General features: G+C 44.4%; 2 protein-coding genes across 9 annotated transcripts in view; both read left to right on the plus strand.

Moving 5' to 3' along the window:
- The window catches only part of ccdc102a (coiled-coil domain containing 102A), a 118,818-nt gene extending 108,473 nt beyond the window's left edge, over positions 1 to 10,345 (plus strand). For 3 of the 5 annotated variants that reach the window (XM_088991790.1, XM_088991794.1, XM_088991791.1), the window contains one exon: positions 2,161 to 10,345. In XM_088991790.1, coding sequence (XP_088847916.1) covers positions 2,161 to 2,296 — 136 coding nt within the window. In that variant the 3' untranslated portion in view covers positions 2,297 to 10,345. The remainder of the gene's footprint in view (positions 1 to 2,160) is intronic. The other 2 variants (XR_016114418.1, XM_088991792.1) reach the window with 2 other exon arrangements.
- A 5,369-nt stretch (positions 10,346 to 15,714) lies between these two features.
- The window catches only part of txlng (taxilin gamma), an 89,843-nt gene continuing 88,190 nt past the window's right edge, over positions 15,715 to 17,367 (plus strand). For 2 of the 4 annotated variants that reach the window (XM_088991786.1, XM_088991787.1), the window contains exon 1: positions 15,715 to 15,807. The gene's annotated coding sequence lies outside the window, so the exon portion shown is untranslated. The remainder of the gene's footprint in view (positions 15,808 to 17,367) is intronic. The other 2 variants (XM_088991784.1, XM_088991785.1) reach the window with 2 other exon arrangements.

Below are 17,367 nucleotides of genomic sequence, written 5' to 3' on the forward strand. Positions count from 1 at the left end.
GATGTGATTTGAGCTGCTTCTGTGGTAAGCAAAATCCTTCTCACAAATTAGACACAACATTCTACCTTTATCAATAACGCCATCAGGACATTTTGGGAATGTAAATTGTCTTTTCATTGTGCCGGGACTCTCACGTTCACATTTTCAACTCTCCTCACCCTTGCTTACTTACAACTCACATTTCTGAAAGCAATCACATTATGTTCAATATGCCCAACAGATCACCTCAACTTTGTGGACATAATGGTTCTTCAGTTCTTTAGTTCTGAAATCAATCACATTATGCTCAATAAGCCCAAACGTGATAGTCAATCAATTACCAGTTTCAGCTGTGGTTGACTGTTGTTTCCCTACCTAAACAACTCGAACATAGGAAGCTGTTGCGTCACATGTGTGCACTGCGGCGTTGAAGTACGCCTTTCAACCCTTTGATGTCTTTCAAGCCCTTTGATGTCTTGATGCATTCCCACGCATGCAAAGTAGCGACCTTCGTGGACTCAGACAGAACCACAGACTCCCACACAGACACAGACAGCATGCAGAGACCCACACAGCGTCGGACGGAGTTCACAGCACGACTTGCTCGACTCCACGCCACGATCAAGCTCTGGGACACATTACCGTGTCAGCCTGGGAGATCTGACAACTACCAACCTACACATAAAGAGAAACATCAAAACTCTTTAAAGTCAACACATGAAGAGGCTTCCTTTATTAAATAAAGGCAGCCCAGCTACAAAATAAAATAACAGGTAGAGATGTTTTTCTGAATTCATTCTTTCTTTTTCCACACCAGTTAAAGGACAACCGACATCACTTTTTTTGTTTCCTAACTGACAGAAAAACATTTTACAGCATCTGAAATACCCAAAACACGCAGTATGATATTTTTAGTCAAATGCACCAACACCAATAAACATGACTTAAAGTGTCCAAAATCTGCAAAAAAAATGAACCCGGAAGTGGCCAGTTTCAGAGGGTCCGGTCCCCTTGTTCGTGGCGTCACCCCAAGACGTCTTGCCTTGCTGGAGAATCAAAACAATGATTCGGAGAATATGCTTTCTTTTACTAATCCAGTTATGAATATGATTCAAATAGTTCTGAAGAGGAAAGCCTACATGTTTGCAATTGATTAAAGAATTTATTCCGTGCCATTCTGAGACAATAGGGGGTGGGTGTAGCACTAAAAAAGAGGCACAAAATGGCGACAAAGCTCAGTGTAAGGAATTAATCAGCCCGTTTCCACAGGCTGATTAATTCCTTACACAGAGCTTTGTCGCCCTCTTCTGCCTCTTTTTGGTGCAACACGAAGTTTTCAGACCAAACAAGTACAGCAAAATGCATTGACGTGATGGAAGGACTGCTACAATGTGTCCTTTTTTCGGTCAGGGGCGTTCCTTCAGTGACGTAGGGTGAGGACTCGTCACCAACTGAAAAACAAGACTTCCGGAATATTCAGCGCGAGTCTTAAAACGTAAAATAGAGCTATATGCGGTGGAATCTTTGTAAAATACGCTCAGTAGAAGTCATTTGAAGCCATTTTACAAATTATGGACACAACTTGCCCGCAGACGTCGGTTATCCTTTAATCTTCATGAGTGTCGCAGGGGGTGCTGGAGAATATCCCAGCAATCTTCAGGCGCTCGGAGGCGGACACCCTGAATTGGTTGTCATTCAATTGTAGGGCACACAGAGACAAATAACCAGTCACTCTCACACGAATAGACTATTATTATAATTTAGTATTCAATCATCCTTCCATGCATGTTTATGGAATGTGGGAGGAAACCGGAGGACTGAGAGAAAACTCTTTCATCTTTCGCACTTTCATCTTTCTGTGACCTAAATGAAACAAATCACGCAATCACAAATTTTCTGGATCAATGACTACATGTGTTACAAATGTATAACGCTCGATTATTTGTTGGAATACTAAACGTTGTTGCTTACACCTCTGCTGAAGAAAAGCCTTGAAGTGTGATCATTCTGAGGCTCCGTGCTGTGTACGTGTGCAATTCAAAATGCATGCGCCTCAAACTTAGTTGATTGGATTCCATTGGTTGACCACAATATGGCAAGTGACATAGAGAGATAATTAAGAGGGAAGAGTGAAATATTTTTTGTCATTAAATTCTAATCTGTATATAATTTTTTTTATAGACTCCGAAGGCAACAGCTCAGTCCTGGTCTGTTTGGAAAGATGCGATCTGCTCGGTTCCGCCCTGAACATACAGATGTTCCATCCAGTGGCAAGGATGAGGAAGAGGAGCAACTGCAGCACCAAATCCATGGATGACACAAACACACACACACACACACACACACACACACACACACACACACACACACACACACACACACACACACGCACACACACACAAAAGTCAATGTTTTGAGGGATGTAGATCCTCAGAAATAACAATTAACTAAATCATATGCGTATTGCCCTAGAGAGGAAACCATTTTAGAGTGCCAATAATTTTTACAAGGACAGTAGGAAAAGAATCCAGCAAAAGAGCTGGACAAACAAACATTAGAGTCACTTGATCTGACGACCCCGGATAGGAGTGCCAAAAGTCCCAAGAACCCGCTAATTACAGCAGGGGCATTGGATACTGATTGGTCCCGATTTATAAGAGGAACTTAGCCAAATGAATCGCAGAACAACTTCATTTTTCCCCCTTTGTCTGACTTCAACCATTTTTGTGACTTCTGCCAGCTCTTATTTCTGGTCTGAAAAACAGATAATATCTATTTTCATTAATATTTGTCACTGAAAAAGATGACAAAAACATTTCTGAAAGCAATTTGACTTATTTAGGTGAGAAACTTACCCCAAATATAAGCAGCCTGTGCGCATGTGTGTGTGGGTTTGTGTGTGCATGTACGTGTGTGTGTGTGTGTGTGTGTGTGTGTGTGTGTGTGTGTGTGTGTGTGTGTGTGTGTGCGTGTGCGTGTGTGTGTGCGTGTGTGTGTGTGTGTGTGTGTGTTAATCAGGGTAAGAGGCAATGAAGGCATCAATACTGTTCGATTCTAATTCCTGTTTCTCTTCTGGTTCGGAGTTCAACGGAGTTTTATGATGGAATACCAGCGGGGACGATAGATGGTGAACAGAAAAAACTACTTTATTCTCATAAAACAAAAGCAGAACATCTCTCGTCGGAAGCGGGAAGCCAAGAGCACAAAGCCCGCCTCCTCCAACTAGTTTAAAACTCACACAGCAGTGATCTGTTGTCCAATCAGCTACGGACAAGTGTTGGGAGAAAATTAGACTGAAAGTTGATGTCGCGTCTCTTGAGGCTAGGAGGCAGGACTCAAGAGACGAGGGAAAGCGGGGGTTCGAATCCAAAGTACACGGCGAGACAGATACTTGTAATCAATAAAAGTCTTTACTGGGAGCATGTGCACAAACAAAACAAGTGGCGATGAGTGAGGGAAAAGATGGCAGACCTGACGGAAGGGAGGTCTCGAGGTAAGCTTTCTGAATACTCCGATGGAGACTGAATAGCGCGATCGGTAGATATAGTCAGAAGGCACAATCACGGGAATGACAAACAGCTGTGGAAACCCAGGTGCGTGGTGATGGGAGGGGCCGTCTCCAGGGAGCAGCGGAGGAGATGACAGGAGGGGCGGGGCGCGCCCAGGACGGCGACGAGATGTGACAGTTGATACTTGTTACACTCTGCAGACACGCAACTAGTGAACTAATATGGTCATGAAATAACATAAAATGTACTAACTAAGCATGAAATAACATATGTTTACAAATAAAACACAAAACACAAATAAAACACTCTATCATTCACTCCTGTTGCACATTTAAACATCAGTACACACATTCCCAAAACGGTTTTCATGCATGCACGTCATACTGCAAAGGGAACCATTTTTTTAATTTTACCATGGAGAAGGCGAAAAACCTCTGTCATAACTTTACTGCTGTGATATGCAACCTCCCCATTTGCGAGAGTCTTAAAGATAAATTCAATTCAATCAAAATATTGACGAGGAAAATTCCTTCTCGGCTCTCCGTTTTTTTGGTTGGAACAACCACACTCTGGCCATGGTTTACAATTCCAAGCTACAACACAGGGTCCTCTTCACGCAATTGTTGATACAAAACCTTTGCGTAGTTCACCTGAGAATTAGTTATCATATTCATTAGCATTGCTCTTAAGCATAAAATAATACAACCAATGACTAGGAAAATAACTACAATCACGAACGCGATAGGCACAAACAGTCTAAGCAAAGTCGTATACCAAGGGCCCCCGAAAAGTATGTCAAAACTCCACGAGTGATCAAGCCGCCGATCTTTGGCCATAGCATCTCTGAGATCCCTGATAACAGACAAAGCATTAGTCATGTTTATGGAATTCGCTTCTTCGGGTATGTACGTACAAGTGTCACAGATGCCCCCTTGTGGGGGCTGTCAAAAGGTCCAAAACCATTCTATTTTGCAGCACCATTTGTCTAATTGCTGCAATTTGGGTGTTTTGCTTTACATCCACTTTCAAGTTGGCATTTACAAACACTTGAATACCTGTAATCAATTGTTTCAATTCGTAGCATGTTTTAGCCACTCCAATTTGTGGAAAAAAGCTAACATTACCTTACTACCCACGCTATGGTGTTTGAATTGTTCTGGAACATCAGTTCCCCAGATCGAATCATGGGGCTTAAACGATACTCTTCTTTTCACATGATGGTGCACTGGACGATGAAAGTATTAACCTGATTTTCAGTTTCCAAAATGGTATCTAAACCTGGAACAATCTCTCCTCTCGAAGCATTGCGAAGAACCGGAAAATGTTGATTAGGTTTATGCGAAGATATTAACATATATGCAGCTCGAGCCATCCTATCTCCGAATACTTTTGAATGATCGCGTTGTTGTGTCACAGAATTAGACATATAAGAGCATACAAAACAATTACTTTTCCTATTTTGTTTAGCAATTAGTGTCGCATAACGACACCACGTGTTTGACAACAACGGATTCCAGTCATGTTTTTCTCCTGTAAACGCTTGATATAATGCGTCCATGACACCTGAATTTTGGGCCGTTTTGTCAGGTATTTCCACATAGGCTGTCAGTCTGATGTGTGGTTTACGCTGGAAAGACGATGTTACGACTGGTGATGTCACAGATGACATCATGCATATAGTTACGGGAAAACCAGTGTGATGTTCACGAAAATCAGGACAGAGTCTCAAGTCCATGCATCCTGCAGCATCATGAGTTATGATGGCAAGTTGGATATCTGTTATCGTGCCAGTTCCAGTTCCTAACCAGTTCCCTCAAGCTATCTTGACGACAGTTTGTTTTGCTTCTTGGGCACAGCTATCTTGAACCCATTTTGTGTTGGGCTTAGAATGGACCACAACGGAATCCCAACCAGTGGTCCAAGCCTTCCCCAACTTGATACGAGCGTACCAAGAAACTGGAGGATAATTGCTTCCATTTTGTCGTAGTTCGTTCACGAGGACGCTAAGGGGAAATGAGACTATTCCTGCAGCTTCTAGTGGAAAGCAGGTTACAGGGTGTGCCATGTTTGGACACTTATCTGACGTCGTTGGATGTAATAGTGGAATTTCACAGGCTGATGGAATGGGGGGCTCTACGTGTGTCATCTGGATTGCCCCCACAAGTCCTTAAAGCAAGATGATGTGGACCAAACCCATAGCTAGTGAGTAGTTTCGCTCCGTCTTTCTTCCACCTGATGGCAGTTGGCGTTGTGATCAGCACGGTGAATGGCCCCTCCCACTTTAGTGCAGACCGGGTCTTCCTCCTGATTGCCTTGATCAGCACCTCGTCTCCGGGGCGCAGCAGCCTCTGTTCCTGTGGAGGGAACAAAGAGGACTGTGGCAGTACACATGTGGAATGCACTACTCATTTGTTGTAAACATTTCACACAACCATTTTGCCAACAAAGCACCTGGATCTGATTCGTTCTCTGCCCAAGGTTAACCTTCCCATAATGGGAGGATGAATGGCCTGTCATGAAATATCTCAAAAGGCGTTAAACCGTTATTAGTGGGCGTTATTTTCATATATAATTTAACCAAACACAGACATTCAGGCCATGTTCTGGAATAATATGTTTGCAAAATGCTTTCGCAACGGATAATGCATCGGATTTCTTTGAAGGCACAATTTCCACCCATTTGGTGAATGAATCAATTAGCACCAAACAGTATTTATAAGAACCACTTGTGCTTAGTTCAATGAAATCCATGTGGACCACTTCAAAGGGGTGTGACCCCTGTGGAATTTTTCCTCTTTTTGGTCGTATATTACCCTGTGGACTGTGTTTACAGCATCTCAAACAACTCCGACAAAAGTTTTTTGCATATGAGTTGAAACCTCTGCTTAAATGGAATACTTTTCCTGCTGTAAACACCATCCCTCCTGTTGATACATGTGACCTACCATGTCTCAACCAAGCCACCATCGGAAACATGTTTCTCGTTAAACATGGTTTATTGTCTATTTTATACAGCCCATCAACTAGCTAAGCACCATCGGCCAGCCACAGATCTTTTTCGGATTTTGTGGTTAACGCTTGCATATCCTTCAAAACTTGTGTGGCACTAATTCACGTGTCTCTTTGCTTACTAGATTGAAAAGCAGTCTAAGCAGCCTTTTTGGCGGTTGCATCTGCTCTAGCATTGCCCGAGCTAATCCTGGCTTTAGCCCTTGTGTGCGCTGCACCTTTGCATACAGCCACATTTTTGGAAGGAGGATAGCTTTCAACAAGCCTCTCAATAAATCTGCATGTTCAATAGTCTGTTCTTCTGCCCATTTACATGCTTCAGTTAATGCAACAATTTCTGCTGCTTGCGTTAAATATGTTTGGTAATAAACCATCAGCAATAATTTCAACGTGGATGCTGTCAGGTAAAGGTGTGTCTTCCAAATCAGGTTGTAGAAACGCTTTTCATCCACCACGAGCCCCGTTATACTGGGATGTGCAACGGATGAAGCAACAGTTTCATCGTGAGCTCACTTTGGAAGTCATCGCGACCATCACTTTCTCCTCTGTTTTAATCAGTTTTACCTCGAGCTCATTTTCCCTAATCCGTGTTTGTGCAAGCCATGTTTCACAAGCCAAAATACCATCACAAATCTTTTGGAGACGCCTGCCAACTGCTTATGCCCCCTGGAGCTTCAAACGAAACATAATCTCTTTCAATAGCTGAATTTGCAAAGCACCAGAAAATTGACCACGCTGCACCCACTTCTTACAGTAAAGCTCGCATCCTGGGAACTTTTTAGTCATGAATTCAATATCCCGGTGAATTGGAGCTTTTTTAGAAAAAATTGCACCCATTTTCTCAAATCCCGCAATTCAACAATTTGCGCGTGTCAAACTCTCTTCCAGTAAGGCACACAGTGTTAACTCAAACACAAGGAAGACACCCGCTGTGTCAAATCTCCAGTCACGAGACGCGCTCACATACACAGACAATGAATGCACATATGCACACACGCACACACGCACACACGCGCACGCACTCACACTAACGGCTCAAATGGCTCCTCGCCCCCACCCTTCTTTGTTCAAGATCTTTGTGAGACAAATAATTTTTTTGTAGTTCACCACTTTAGCACAGATCAACCAAAATGAATGTATTAATATCACGGAGAATCCACGATCAATTGCAGCTGCATTTAAACAAAAAATAACACAATCGTCTGGATCAAAATTAAAAAATCTTTCAATTTTCCAATTTCTTCTCCAGCCCTCGCACTCAGTGAATTCCAGGAGTCCACCTCTTGTGAATATTATTATTAGAATTCCACCGGTCTTACATTCCGCCGCCGGCGCAGGAACCAGACACTATTTCGATCCGTACTAGCCTCGATCAGTCGCGCGTATAGTCATATGCATGGGCCCGAACTTAAAGGACAACCGAAGTTGTGTCCATAATTTGTAAAATCACTTCAAATGACTTCTACTGATCGTATTTTAATAAGATTCCACCACATATAGCTATATTTTGCATTTTAAGACTCATGCTGAATATTCAGGAAGTCTTGTTTTTGAGTTGGTGATGAGTGCGTACGTGATGTCACGAATGGACCACCCACTGACCGTGAAAAGGACGCATTATCGCATTGTCCTTTCATCACGTCAATGTATATTGCTGGACTTGGTTGGTCTGGGGACCTCGTGTTGCACCCAAAAACCGCCAGAGGGCGTCCAAGCGCCATTTAAGAATTTAGCAGCCTGTGGAAACGGAGGTGGTCGCAGGATGTCGCCATTTTGTGCCTCTTTTTTTTGTGAGAGATTGTCCCCCAATGTTGCCTCAAAATGGCCCAAATAAATTCTTTAATCGATTGCAAACATGTATGCTTTGCTCTTCAGGACTATTTGAATCATATTCGTAACTGGATGTGTAACAAGAAAGCATATTCTCAGAATCTGAAGCCATTGTTGTTATTCACAAGCAATGCAAGACGTCTTGGCGTGACGTCACAAAATGGGGGCGGGACTTTCTGAAAATGCCCAATTCGCAGCTCAATTCTTTGCCGATTTTGGACACTTTAAGTCATTTTTATTGGTGTTCTGCCTTTGACTAAAAATATCATACTGCATGTTTTGGGTATTTTAGATGCTATAAAACGTTTTTTCTGGTGTCAGTTAAAAAACAAAAAAAGTGACGTCGGCTGTCCTTTAAGGGGATCTGCCGTGATCAGAATCATCAGAAACAGAATCAGAATCAGATGATATTACCTCATAACTTCGTGTTACCAGCCCCGGATATGTGGATTAAACATGAATAGAATACCTTCTGGCCATAAAAGGATCCCACAATACATTCAAACAATGACTGTGTGCTGGCGCTCACCCACCTTGTAATAACTTCATCGAACACAGCTCTGTATTCAGTCAGTCAGTATGACGAGGAGCTCCACTTCTCTTTCGGCTCTCGTTTTTTCCAGTGAACGAGCAGGTGTCGACGAAGGAACAATACTCTCTTGCGGAGAATTCACAAGCAGACGCTGCCAAGGAGCAGGAAGCTCTTGTCAACTGGAGCACGCAGGTGGCACCCCCCAACCGCTCCGGACCCGACTGTTGGCACGGGCTGTTGGCACCAATTTATGTTGGATTCTAATTCCTGTTTCTCTTCTGGTTCGGAGTTCAACGGAGTTTTATGATGGAATACCAGCGGGGACGATAGATGGTGAACAGAAAAAAACTACTTCATTCTCATAAAACAAAAGGAGAACATCTCTCGTCAGAAGCGGGAAGCCAAGAGCACAAAGCCCGCCTCCAACTAGTTTAAAACTCACACAGCAGTGATCTGTTGTCCAATCAGCTACGGACAAGTGTTGGGAGAACATTAGACTGAAAGTTGATACTTGTTACACTCTGCAGACACGCAACTAGTGAACTAATAAGGTCATGAAATAACATAAAATGTACTAACTAAGCATGAAATAACATATGTTTACGAATGTGCATAAAACACTCTACCAAATACACAATCAAGTAAACGTCTGTGTAAGCTCTCAGTCGTACAGGAGTGGTCCATCGATGAGAAGGTTTCTTCAGCCGTCATCTGTACAAAAGTGAAGGTTTCGGACGTTTCGCCTCCTATCCAAGAGGCTTCGTCAGCGAACTAAAGTCTGACTGGTCGTATCGGCCCTATTTATATATCCCTAATGTCCAGACATGGTGGCGCCGGACACAGCTATGATAAGTCCCTACTCTCAGGTTGGGGGGGCAGAGGACCCCTCCCTGTGGCCCCACTGATTGTTCCTACATTCCTGACGAACGACTGGCCTATTACCCCCACTCCCACCGGTATCACCTCATCAGCATAACGACCCTCATCTGCATTACGAAAGTTGCTTAACCTGTTTTGCCTAAGCAGGCTATTGTATGAACGATCCAAATTGAACCTCACCCCACCAGACCGGTTTAATGAAGGATTTTGTTGTTTTATAAGAATCGCTTCTTTTACCCCCCTTTCAAACCATCTATGTTCTTTCGCTAAGATTTTAACCTCATTGTCGTCAAATGAGTGGTTGCTAGCTTTTAGGTGCAAATGTACTGCAGATTGAGGTCCACTTATATTATCCCTGCGATGTTGATAAAGTCTTTTTTGAGAATTTGTTGAGTCTCCCCAATGTACTGCTCTTTACAATTTTCATTCTTACAATGTATGGAATAAACTACATTACTTTGTTTTTCATTTGGTAGCCTATCTTTTGGAGGCACTAATTTTTGCCTTAACGTGTTTATCGGTTTGAAATAAGTAGGAATTTTATGTTGCCAAAGGACTCTGTAATTTTTCGGAAACTCCTGCAATGTACGGTACTGCTACTCCTCTCCTTTTTGTATCTTGAGAATTATTGGTTTCATTCCCTATTCTTTCTTTCTGACATTTTTTGAATGACCACTGAGGGTACCCACAGTTAGTGGGTGCTCTCCTGAAATGTTTTGACTCCTTTTCTCTACCTTCAGTGCTAGTTGGTATTAGTTTAGCCCTATGCTGGAGGGTTCTGATAACTCCTAGTTTATGTTGTAAAGGGTGATTAGAGTCAAAAAGTAAGTATTGGTCAGTGTGCGTCAATACGACGCGTGAGTGTGTACGCGAGCGTGAAGAGCTGGGCGGCGCACGGGTGTATCGCTCTGTTCGTGACCAACTGTTGTCGCGAGCGGACGTGCTGCGTTTTGCTCTAGCGTTTAATATAGGTGTACGAAGAGTTTTAGCCCCTAATCATGCCTCCAAAGCAAGTAAGTGCTGCTTAAAGTGACAAAAGAAAAGTACTGCGTACAACTATTGCATTTAAGAAAGAAATAATCTCAAAATATGAAGGAGGTGTGCGAGTGTCTCATCTGGCAAGGCAATACAGCATGGCGAAATCTACGATCAGTACGATATTAAAGAATAAGGAGGCTGTGAAATCTAGTGATGTGACTGTGGGAGTGAGAGCAAGTGTCATTGGATAGATATTTTAAGAGAAAAGTACATCCTGTAGCCGAGTCATCTGTAGCTGTCACGTTCCAAGCGAGAGTGACGGCAGCTGACTCGTCGGAACGTAGTGGAATGTTTGGGATCCCAAAGCAGACATGTACTACCCAAGCAGGATGTTTATTCACAAATAAAAGAAAAAAACAGCAAGTAAGAAGGCAGCGGGTGATCCGACCCGCTTACTACGCCAAAAAGCAAATGGCACACGAGGGTGCAAAATTACGCAATCTTGAAAGATTACATAAATTTAGGGGACGCAGGGAAAATACCTCAGACCGGATACACTCGCGCATCGAAGGAAGAGTCCAGGTACGGTGGCGAGTTGAGGCAATCATCCGGCATTGGCGAGGTGATCACGAACCGTATAAATGCCCCCTGTCCGTGATTAGAGAATGACAGTGGGTGGAGAACGGCCGGGAGAGGCAGCCCCCCCCCGCTGTCAACTCGCAAGTGACAGGAGCAAAGAGGTGGTTTCGGTGTTCGAAAAAAAATATCTTTTCGAACAGGGTCCTGGAACGAATTATGGTCGAGAACCGAGGTACCACTGTATAGACATTTCGAAGTGAATTAGGTTTATTCTCCTCATTAACATTACAGCAAAAGATGCAAACTTCACCAGTGTGAAATGACAAGTTACCTTGTTGACCTTTTCCACCCATTTATAATTCTCTAAAACAAGACTGCATGGGTGTCATTCTTTGAATAAATTATAATATGCACAGCTATTTTGACCCTATTCTTGTGTCTCCAGCTCCTGGCAGACTGTTGCTAATTATTCAATTGTCACGTCCGATCGAGGAGTGATGACAGAACTCGGCGGACGAAAAAAAAGGACAGGTTGGATCTGAAATACACGATGGAGACAGTATAGTTCAATAAAGGTTTACTGAGACATACAGGGCAAAAACAGAAGGTAAGGCAACCGAACAGATGAGCGGGACCAACCTGCGTACTGCTGGGTAACGAAGAAAGAATACACCGGCGAGGACCGAGCGGGAACGGGTGGCTTTTATAGCCAGAAGGCACAATCAAAGGGATTGGAATCAGGTGAGTGAGCAGGGAGGGGAGGGGCGCGCACCTGACGCCAATTAGGATGTGACATGCCCCCCCTGGACGGCCACTGGCGGCCCACCCGGTTTGGAGGGTTGAGCTGAGTGGAACGCTCGGGTGAGTGATGGGTCGAGGATCCAGGAGCGGGGGACCCACTGACATTCTTCCCGCCCGTAGCCCTCCCAGTCGACCAGGTATGGCAATCCCCTGCCCATGCGCTGTGAGTCCAGTATCTCCCGCACCATGTAGACTGGGTCGCCGTCCACCATCCGGGGAGGGGGCTGGAGGGCGGGTGCCGGACCTACGGGGCTGGTTTCCACTGGCTTGAGGAGGGACAAGTTGAAGACCGGGTGGATCTTCATCGTGGGTGGCACGATGAGGACGGCCTCGATGGGTAAGGGACCTACGAACCGTGGGCCCAGTTTGGCCGATGTCCCGGCCAACCGGAGATCCCTGTACAGCCACACCTCCTGCCCGACCTGGTAAACCGGTGCCTGGCGGCAACGGCGATCCACGATATGTTGGTTCCGGGACGCCGTGTGCGACAGGGCGGCTCTGGTCTCCTTCCATGCTCGATGGGCCCGTCTGAGGTGTGTTGGAGAGACAGGATCTCCACCTGGCCCTCCTGAGTGGGGGACAGCGGCGGCTGATGACCACAGGCGGACATGAACGGGGACCGACCTGTGGCTGAGGAGACCAGGGTGTTGTGCGCATATTCCACCCATGGCAAGTGGAGGGCCCACGACGCTGGACGATGGAGGCACATGCACCGTAGAGCCGCTTCCAGATCCTGGTTCTTGCGCTCCGTCTGGCCGTTAGATTGAAGGTGGTAGCCAGACGACAAGCTCGCTGATGCCTCTATGGACCGACAGAAACGTTTCCATACCTTGGACATGAACTGCGGTACTGCAATGACCTCCGCCTTCTCTGCCGGCTCGTGAATGCGAGATAGGGTGTCCGGCGTGGTGTTCTGCGAACCTGAGCAGTAGGTGAGAGTGAAGTTGAAGCGGGTCAGGAATAGTGCACACAGGGCCTTCCGCAAATTAAGTCTCTTGGAGGACCGAATGGCGGCCCCCTCCACGTTGGGTGTCAAAGTGGACACCCAACAAAGAAGAAGTGAGATTGGTTAGGGGTAGTGCCTTCTGACTATAACCACGGATGAAGGGGCGGTAGAGGTTGGCAAACCCCAAAAATCGCTGGAGTTGTTTGCGCGTCCTGGGGGTTGGCCACTCTACCACCGTTTTGGTCTTGGCGGGATCGGCCGGAAGTTGCCCCTGCTCCACAACGAACCCCAGAAAAGATATAGAGCGGATGTAGAACTCGCACTTCTTTGCCTTCATGTAGAGCCGGTTTTGCAGGAGCCGCGCCAGGACCCATCGGACATGCTGCCGGTGTTCTGCAGATTTAGAGAAGATCAGGATGTCGTCCAAACACACAAAGACATATACGTTTAGGAAGTCCCTGAGCACATCATTTATGAGGCTTTGAAATACGGCAGGAGCGTTGGTGAGTCCGAACGGCATCACCAGGTATTCAAAATGCCCCAAGGGTGTTTTGAATGCAGTCTTCCACTCGTCCCCCTCTCTGATGCGAACCAGATGGTATGCACTACGCAAATCCAGCTTGGTGAATATGGTGGCCGATTGGAGGGGTGTGAAGGCCGATTCCTCGTAGCCACTCTGGGCAGCCAGGATGCGAAAGGCGATGTAATACTGAGCGGCCAAACACGTTCCTTGTACGCAGTCATGGAGGAGTCCCTCAGCCTCGCGCTCTGTGACCGGGTCGTGGAATACTTGGCGAAGCTCGGCCACAAAGTCCGGGTAGGAAAAGGATAGTTTGGGCTGGGACTCCCGGACGGCCAACACCCAGGACTCAGCACTGTGCAGCCAACTATTTTTGTCCTCTATTCCCTGCCCCCAGTTTTCGGTTAAAGGCATGTGATTGGTCAAGAACGCAGAAGTGAGGGGGGGGGGGGGGGTTACAGATAGAGAGTGAAGCTGTTATCCGAAAAGAAAATGGCTGCTGACTTTTTTCACCTCTCTTCCCCGGCCCCAGTCTTCGGTTAAAGCGACGTGTTTGGTCAAGAACGGAGCAGTGAGGGGAGGTGGTTTAAACATTAAAGAGACATGCAGATGACAGTGAGAGAGTTTCAACTTTGATAGTTCAAAGGCGGAGTGTAGACTGCAAGGTTAAAATATCCCATCAATCAGGCTCCACAAGTAACACGCACAAGCCATCTGTACACTTGATGCAAGAAGCTATCAACCCAGCTAAACAGAACACATTTGATGAGGAACTAGGTAAACTTATCGCAGAGAAAGCACCTCCAAGCGATCATTCCTCAAGATGGTGAAAGAAGAAGGCTACATTCTTCATCGAGTGTTTAATGCTGATGAAACCGGCGACTCCATGCCATCAACGACCATCATAAAGGTAAATAAAACAAATTTATTATACAGTACAGTCTATTTCTTTAATTATAATACCACAGTACATTTATTATACATAAAATAAAGTACATTTTGTGTCGTTTTAAGGCTTAGAAAATTAGAAAGTAGAACATTATGTTTTATGGGGACCTGGGAACGGATTATTCTCATTTTAATGGTTTCCTATGGGAAATTATTTTTTTGAGATACACACTTTTCGCCAATTAAGTTTGTAAGCCAAGGTATTACTGTACCAAGGTCAAACAAGTACATGAATAATGTTGCACTCTCTCTGGTAATCGGGGGAGATACAGTTGGGCCTCGGTTTACGAACACCTTGCCTTACAAAATTTTCGGTTTACAAACGTTAAATTTATGAAAATTAAACCATGGATTAAGCACTACTTTCCGGGATACACATGGTGCGCCGCCCCACCACGGCTGGCGGAGTAATCTTCGGCGGAAGAACACCAAAGCACACGACCAAAAAGCGTCCCAACCAAGGCCTCGCTGTACGGTGTTGTGGGATTCAGAACCAAAAAACTTCCTGTCCAACAATGTAAATCGGTCCGACACGAAACGCTAACCAAAGCAGGTGTTCCTTGTTCAAATGAAATGTATACCGTTTGTAAACCAATGAAACTATGCGATTTGCTTTAAATATAACCCAAAATACCAAATAAGGTACTTACCTCTCTATCTATCTATCTATCTATCTATCTATCTATCTATCTATCTATCTATCTATCTATCTATCTATCTATCTCTCTCTCTCTCTCTCTCTCTCTCTCTCTCTCTCTCTCTCTCTCTCTCTCTCTCTCTCTCTCTCTCTCTCTCTCTCTCTCTCTCTATATCTCTCTCACTACTGACGATGGCACACTACTGACGATGTGTCCCAAATTCACAACCCCCCATCCCAGAGGCACAGCTCCCACACCACTCTCAACATCAAGGCTAATCTCATGTGAGGACCATCCATTGGCACAAATGGACAGAATAACATCACGTCCAGTGTTTCATGATTCTTCTTTCTAACCTGTCACATTTGCACCAGGCATGCAAACAGCAAGTCCGCTAAGTCTGCCACTTGCTGGCAAATCCAAGAACAGCAACATGATAGCTGACAGTTTGGAATCGTTTCCAGTGGGGCTTGGACTTCGTCAAGCCTTCACTTTGTCGCCAGTTCATAACCCGGATGGAAAGAATTTCCATTATTGTGAAAAGGCTCTTTCCGGAAGTTTAATGACCCCCATTCTCCCGCCCAACACCACAAGCATGCGCACACCGCTTTTTAGCCCGAGCTGTACTATAAATACTGCACAGCAGCACATTGAAACAGGTAAATACCCTGCATTAAAAAAAACTCGTTCATTTTTTGTATCGGACAGAGAGCACACTTTTATCTGTCACTTCGAACCAGAATTAGTTGCTTTTAATGTGACCATTCCACACGTGACATTTACCCAAATTCACTATTGGTGTTTGCTGTTAGCATAGGATTGGCACGGCTAACAAACGCTAACGCCAAGATCAGGTTGAATATGTGTTTGTTACCCACGATGGTGCTGTCACTGAAAATGTCAACCTCATGCCATAATGCGAATGTTTGATTGTATTCATTCGAATAAATCGGAATACAACATGTTTATCGGTGTTCGTCAACCCAACAAGACATTTGTTGTATCGCTACACTCTTTGTGTGCATATAAGTCCCCTCTAATACCTCTAGAAAAAAAACTGAATTCTGCGGTGAGCAAATAGTGACCCCACAGTTTGAACGTTGACTTGACACTCAAGCCGAAAAGGTGACGTGAACGCGTAAGTGTAAATGAACCACTTGACATACTCCACACGGTATGATAATACATATAATTTAACGACACAACCAGTTTATTTCCAATGACTGGCATTGACTTTCGGAGAAATCTCAGTTGAGTAACATTTTCATTATTGCGCTATGAAAGGAAGAGAAAGAAGAGTGCCAAATCAGTTTTATAACAATTTAGTCAAACGTTAGTGGTTGTATAAAATGTCATACAGGTCAGTAGGGGCGAGTAGATTCACAAATCATATTAGGCATTTTGAAGTTCTTAATTTGGTGAGTTGTGCAATCAGCAGAATAAAATATTTTGGCCAAATACAACCTTCTAATATGAACATAAAAAAACGATGACCAACAGAGGGAGACAGAACATCAAGTCTGGCTGTTTGCTGTTTAGTGCCTTGAACAAGCCCGGAATAAGAGAGGACACATAACCTGAGAGGCTTAATATATAAAAAATAGCAAATTAGCATTTATGTTGCTCCCCTAGAATTGATAATTACATAAATATTGTCTCACCCTCCACATCCTCAACCCAAAAAGATGACAGTGGAAAATGTATTGAGGCGATCGTCGGAAATTCTCGAGCGCAAGGCTGACAAATGTTTCTGATTTGCCATATTTTGTTCGGCAAATCTCGGAAGAAAACCTCATTATCGCTATATATGGTGTTGTGCAGCAAGAAAAAATGTGCATCACGTTGTCGTAAAACAGCAACCCAAATGTTGAAAGAGCAATATTGGACAAAAAAAAAATATGTCTGGGGCTGCAACAAATTAAAAAAATGTAAAGCCTCATAATGAATGCAATACATGTGGTATGTCCCGAATATAAGAAATACTAATAAGTTATCGATGAGAAGGTTTCTTCAGCCGTCATCTGTACTTTTTTGAAGGTGTTGGACGCTTCGTCAGCAAACTTTGTCAGTTTGCTGACGAAGCCTCCTGGATAGGAGGCGAAACGTCCGACACCTTAAAAAAGTACAAATGACGGCTGAAGAAACCTTCTCATCGATGGACCACTCCTGTACGACTGAGAGCTTACACAGACGTACTAAGTTATTGACAAATACAAAAT

This window comes from Hippocampus bargibanti, linkage group LG03 (assembly GCF_051943395.1).
Source record: "Hippocampus bargibanti isolate YZ-2025 linkage group LG03, ASM5194339v1, whole genome shotgun sequence".
Taxonomy (NCBI): domain Eukaryota; kingdom Metazoa; phylum Chordata; class Actinopteri; order Syngnathiformes; family Syngnathidae; genus Hippocampus; species Hippocampus bargibanti.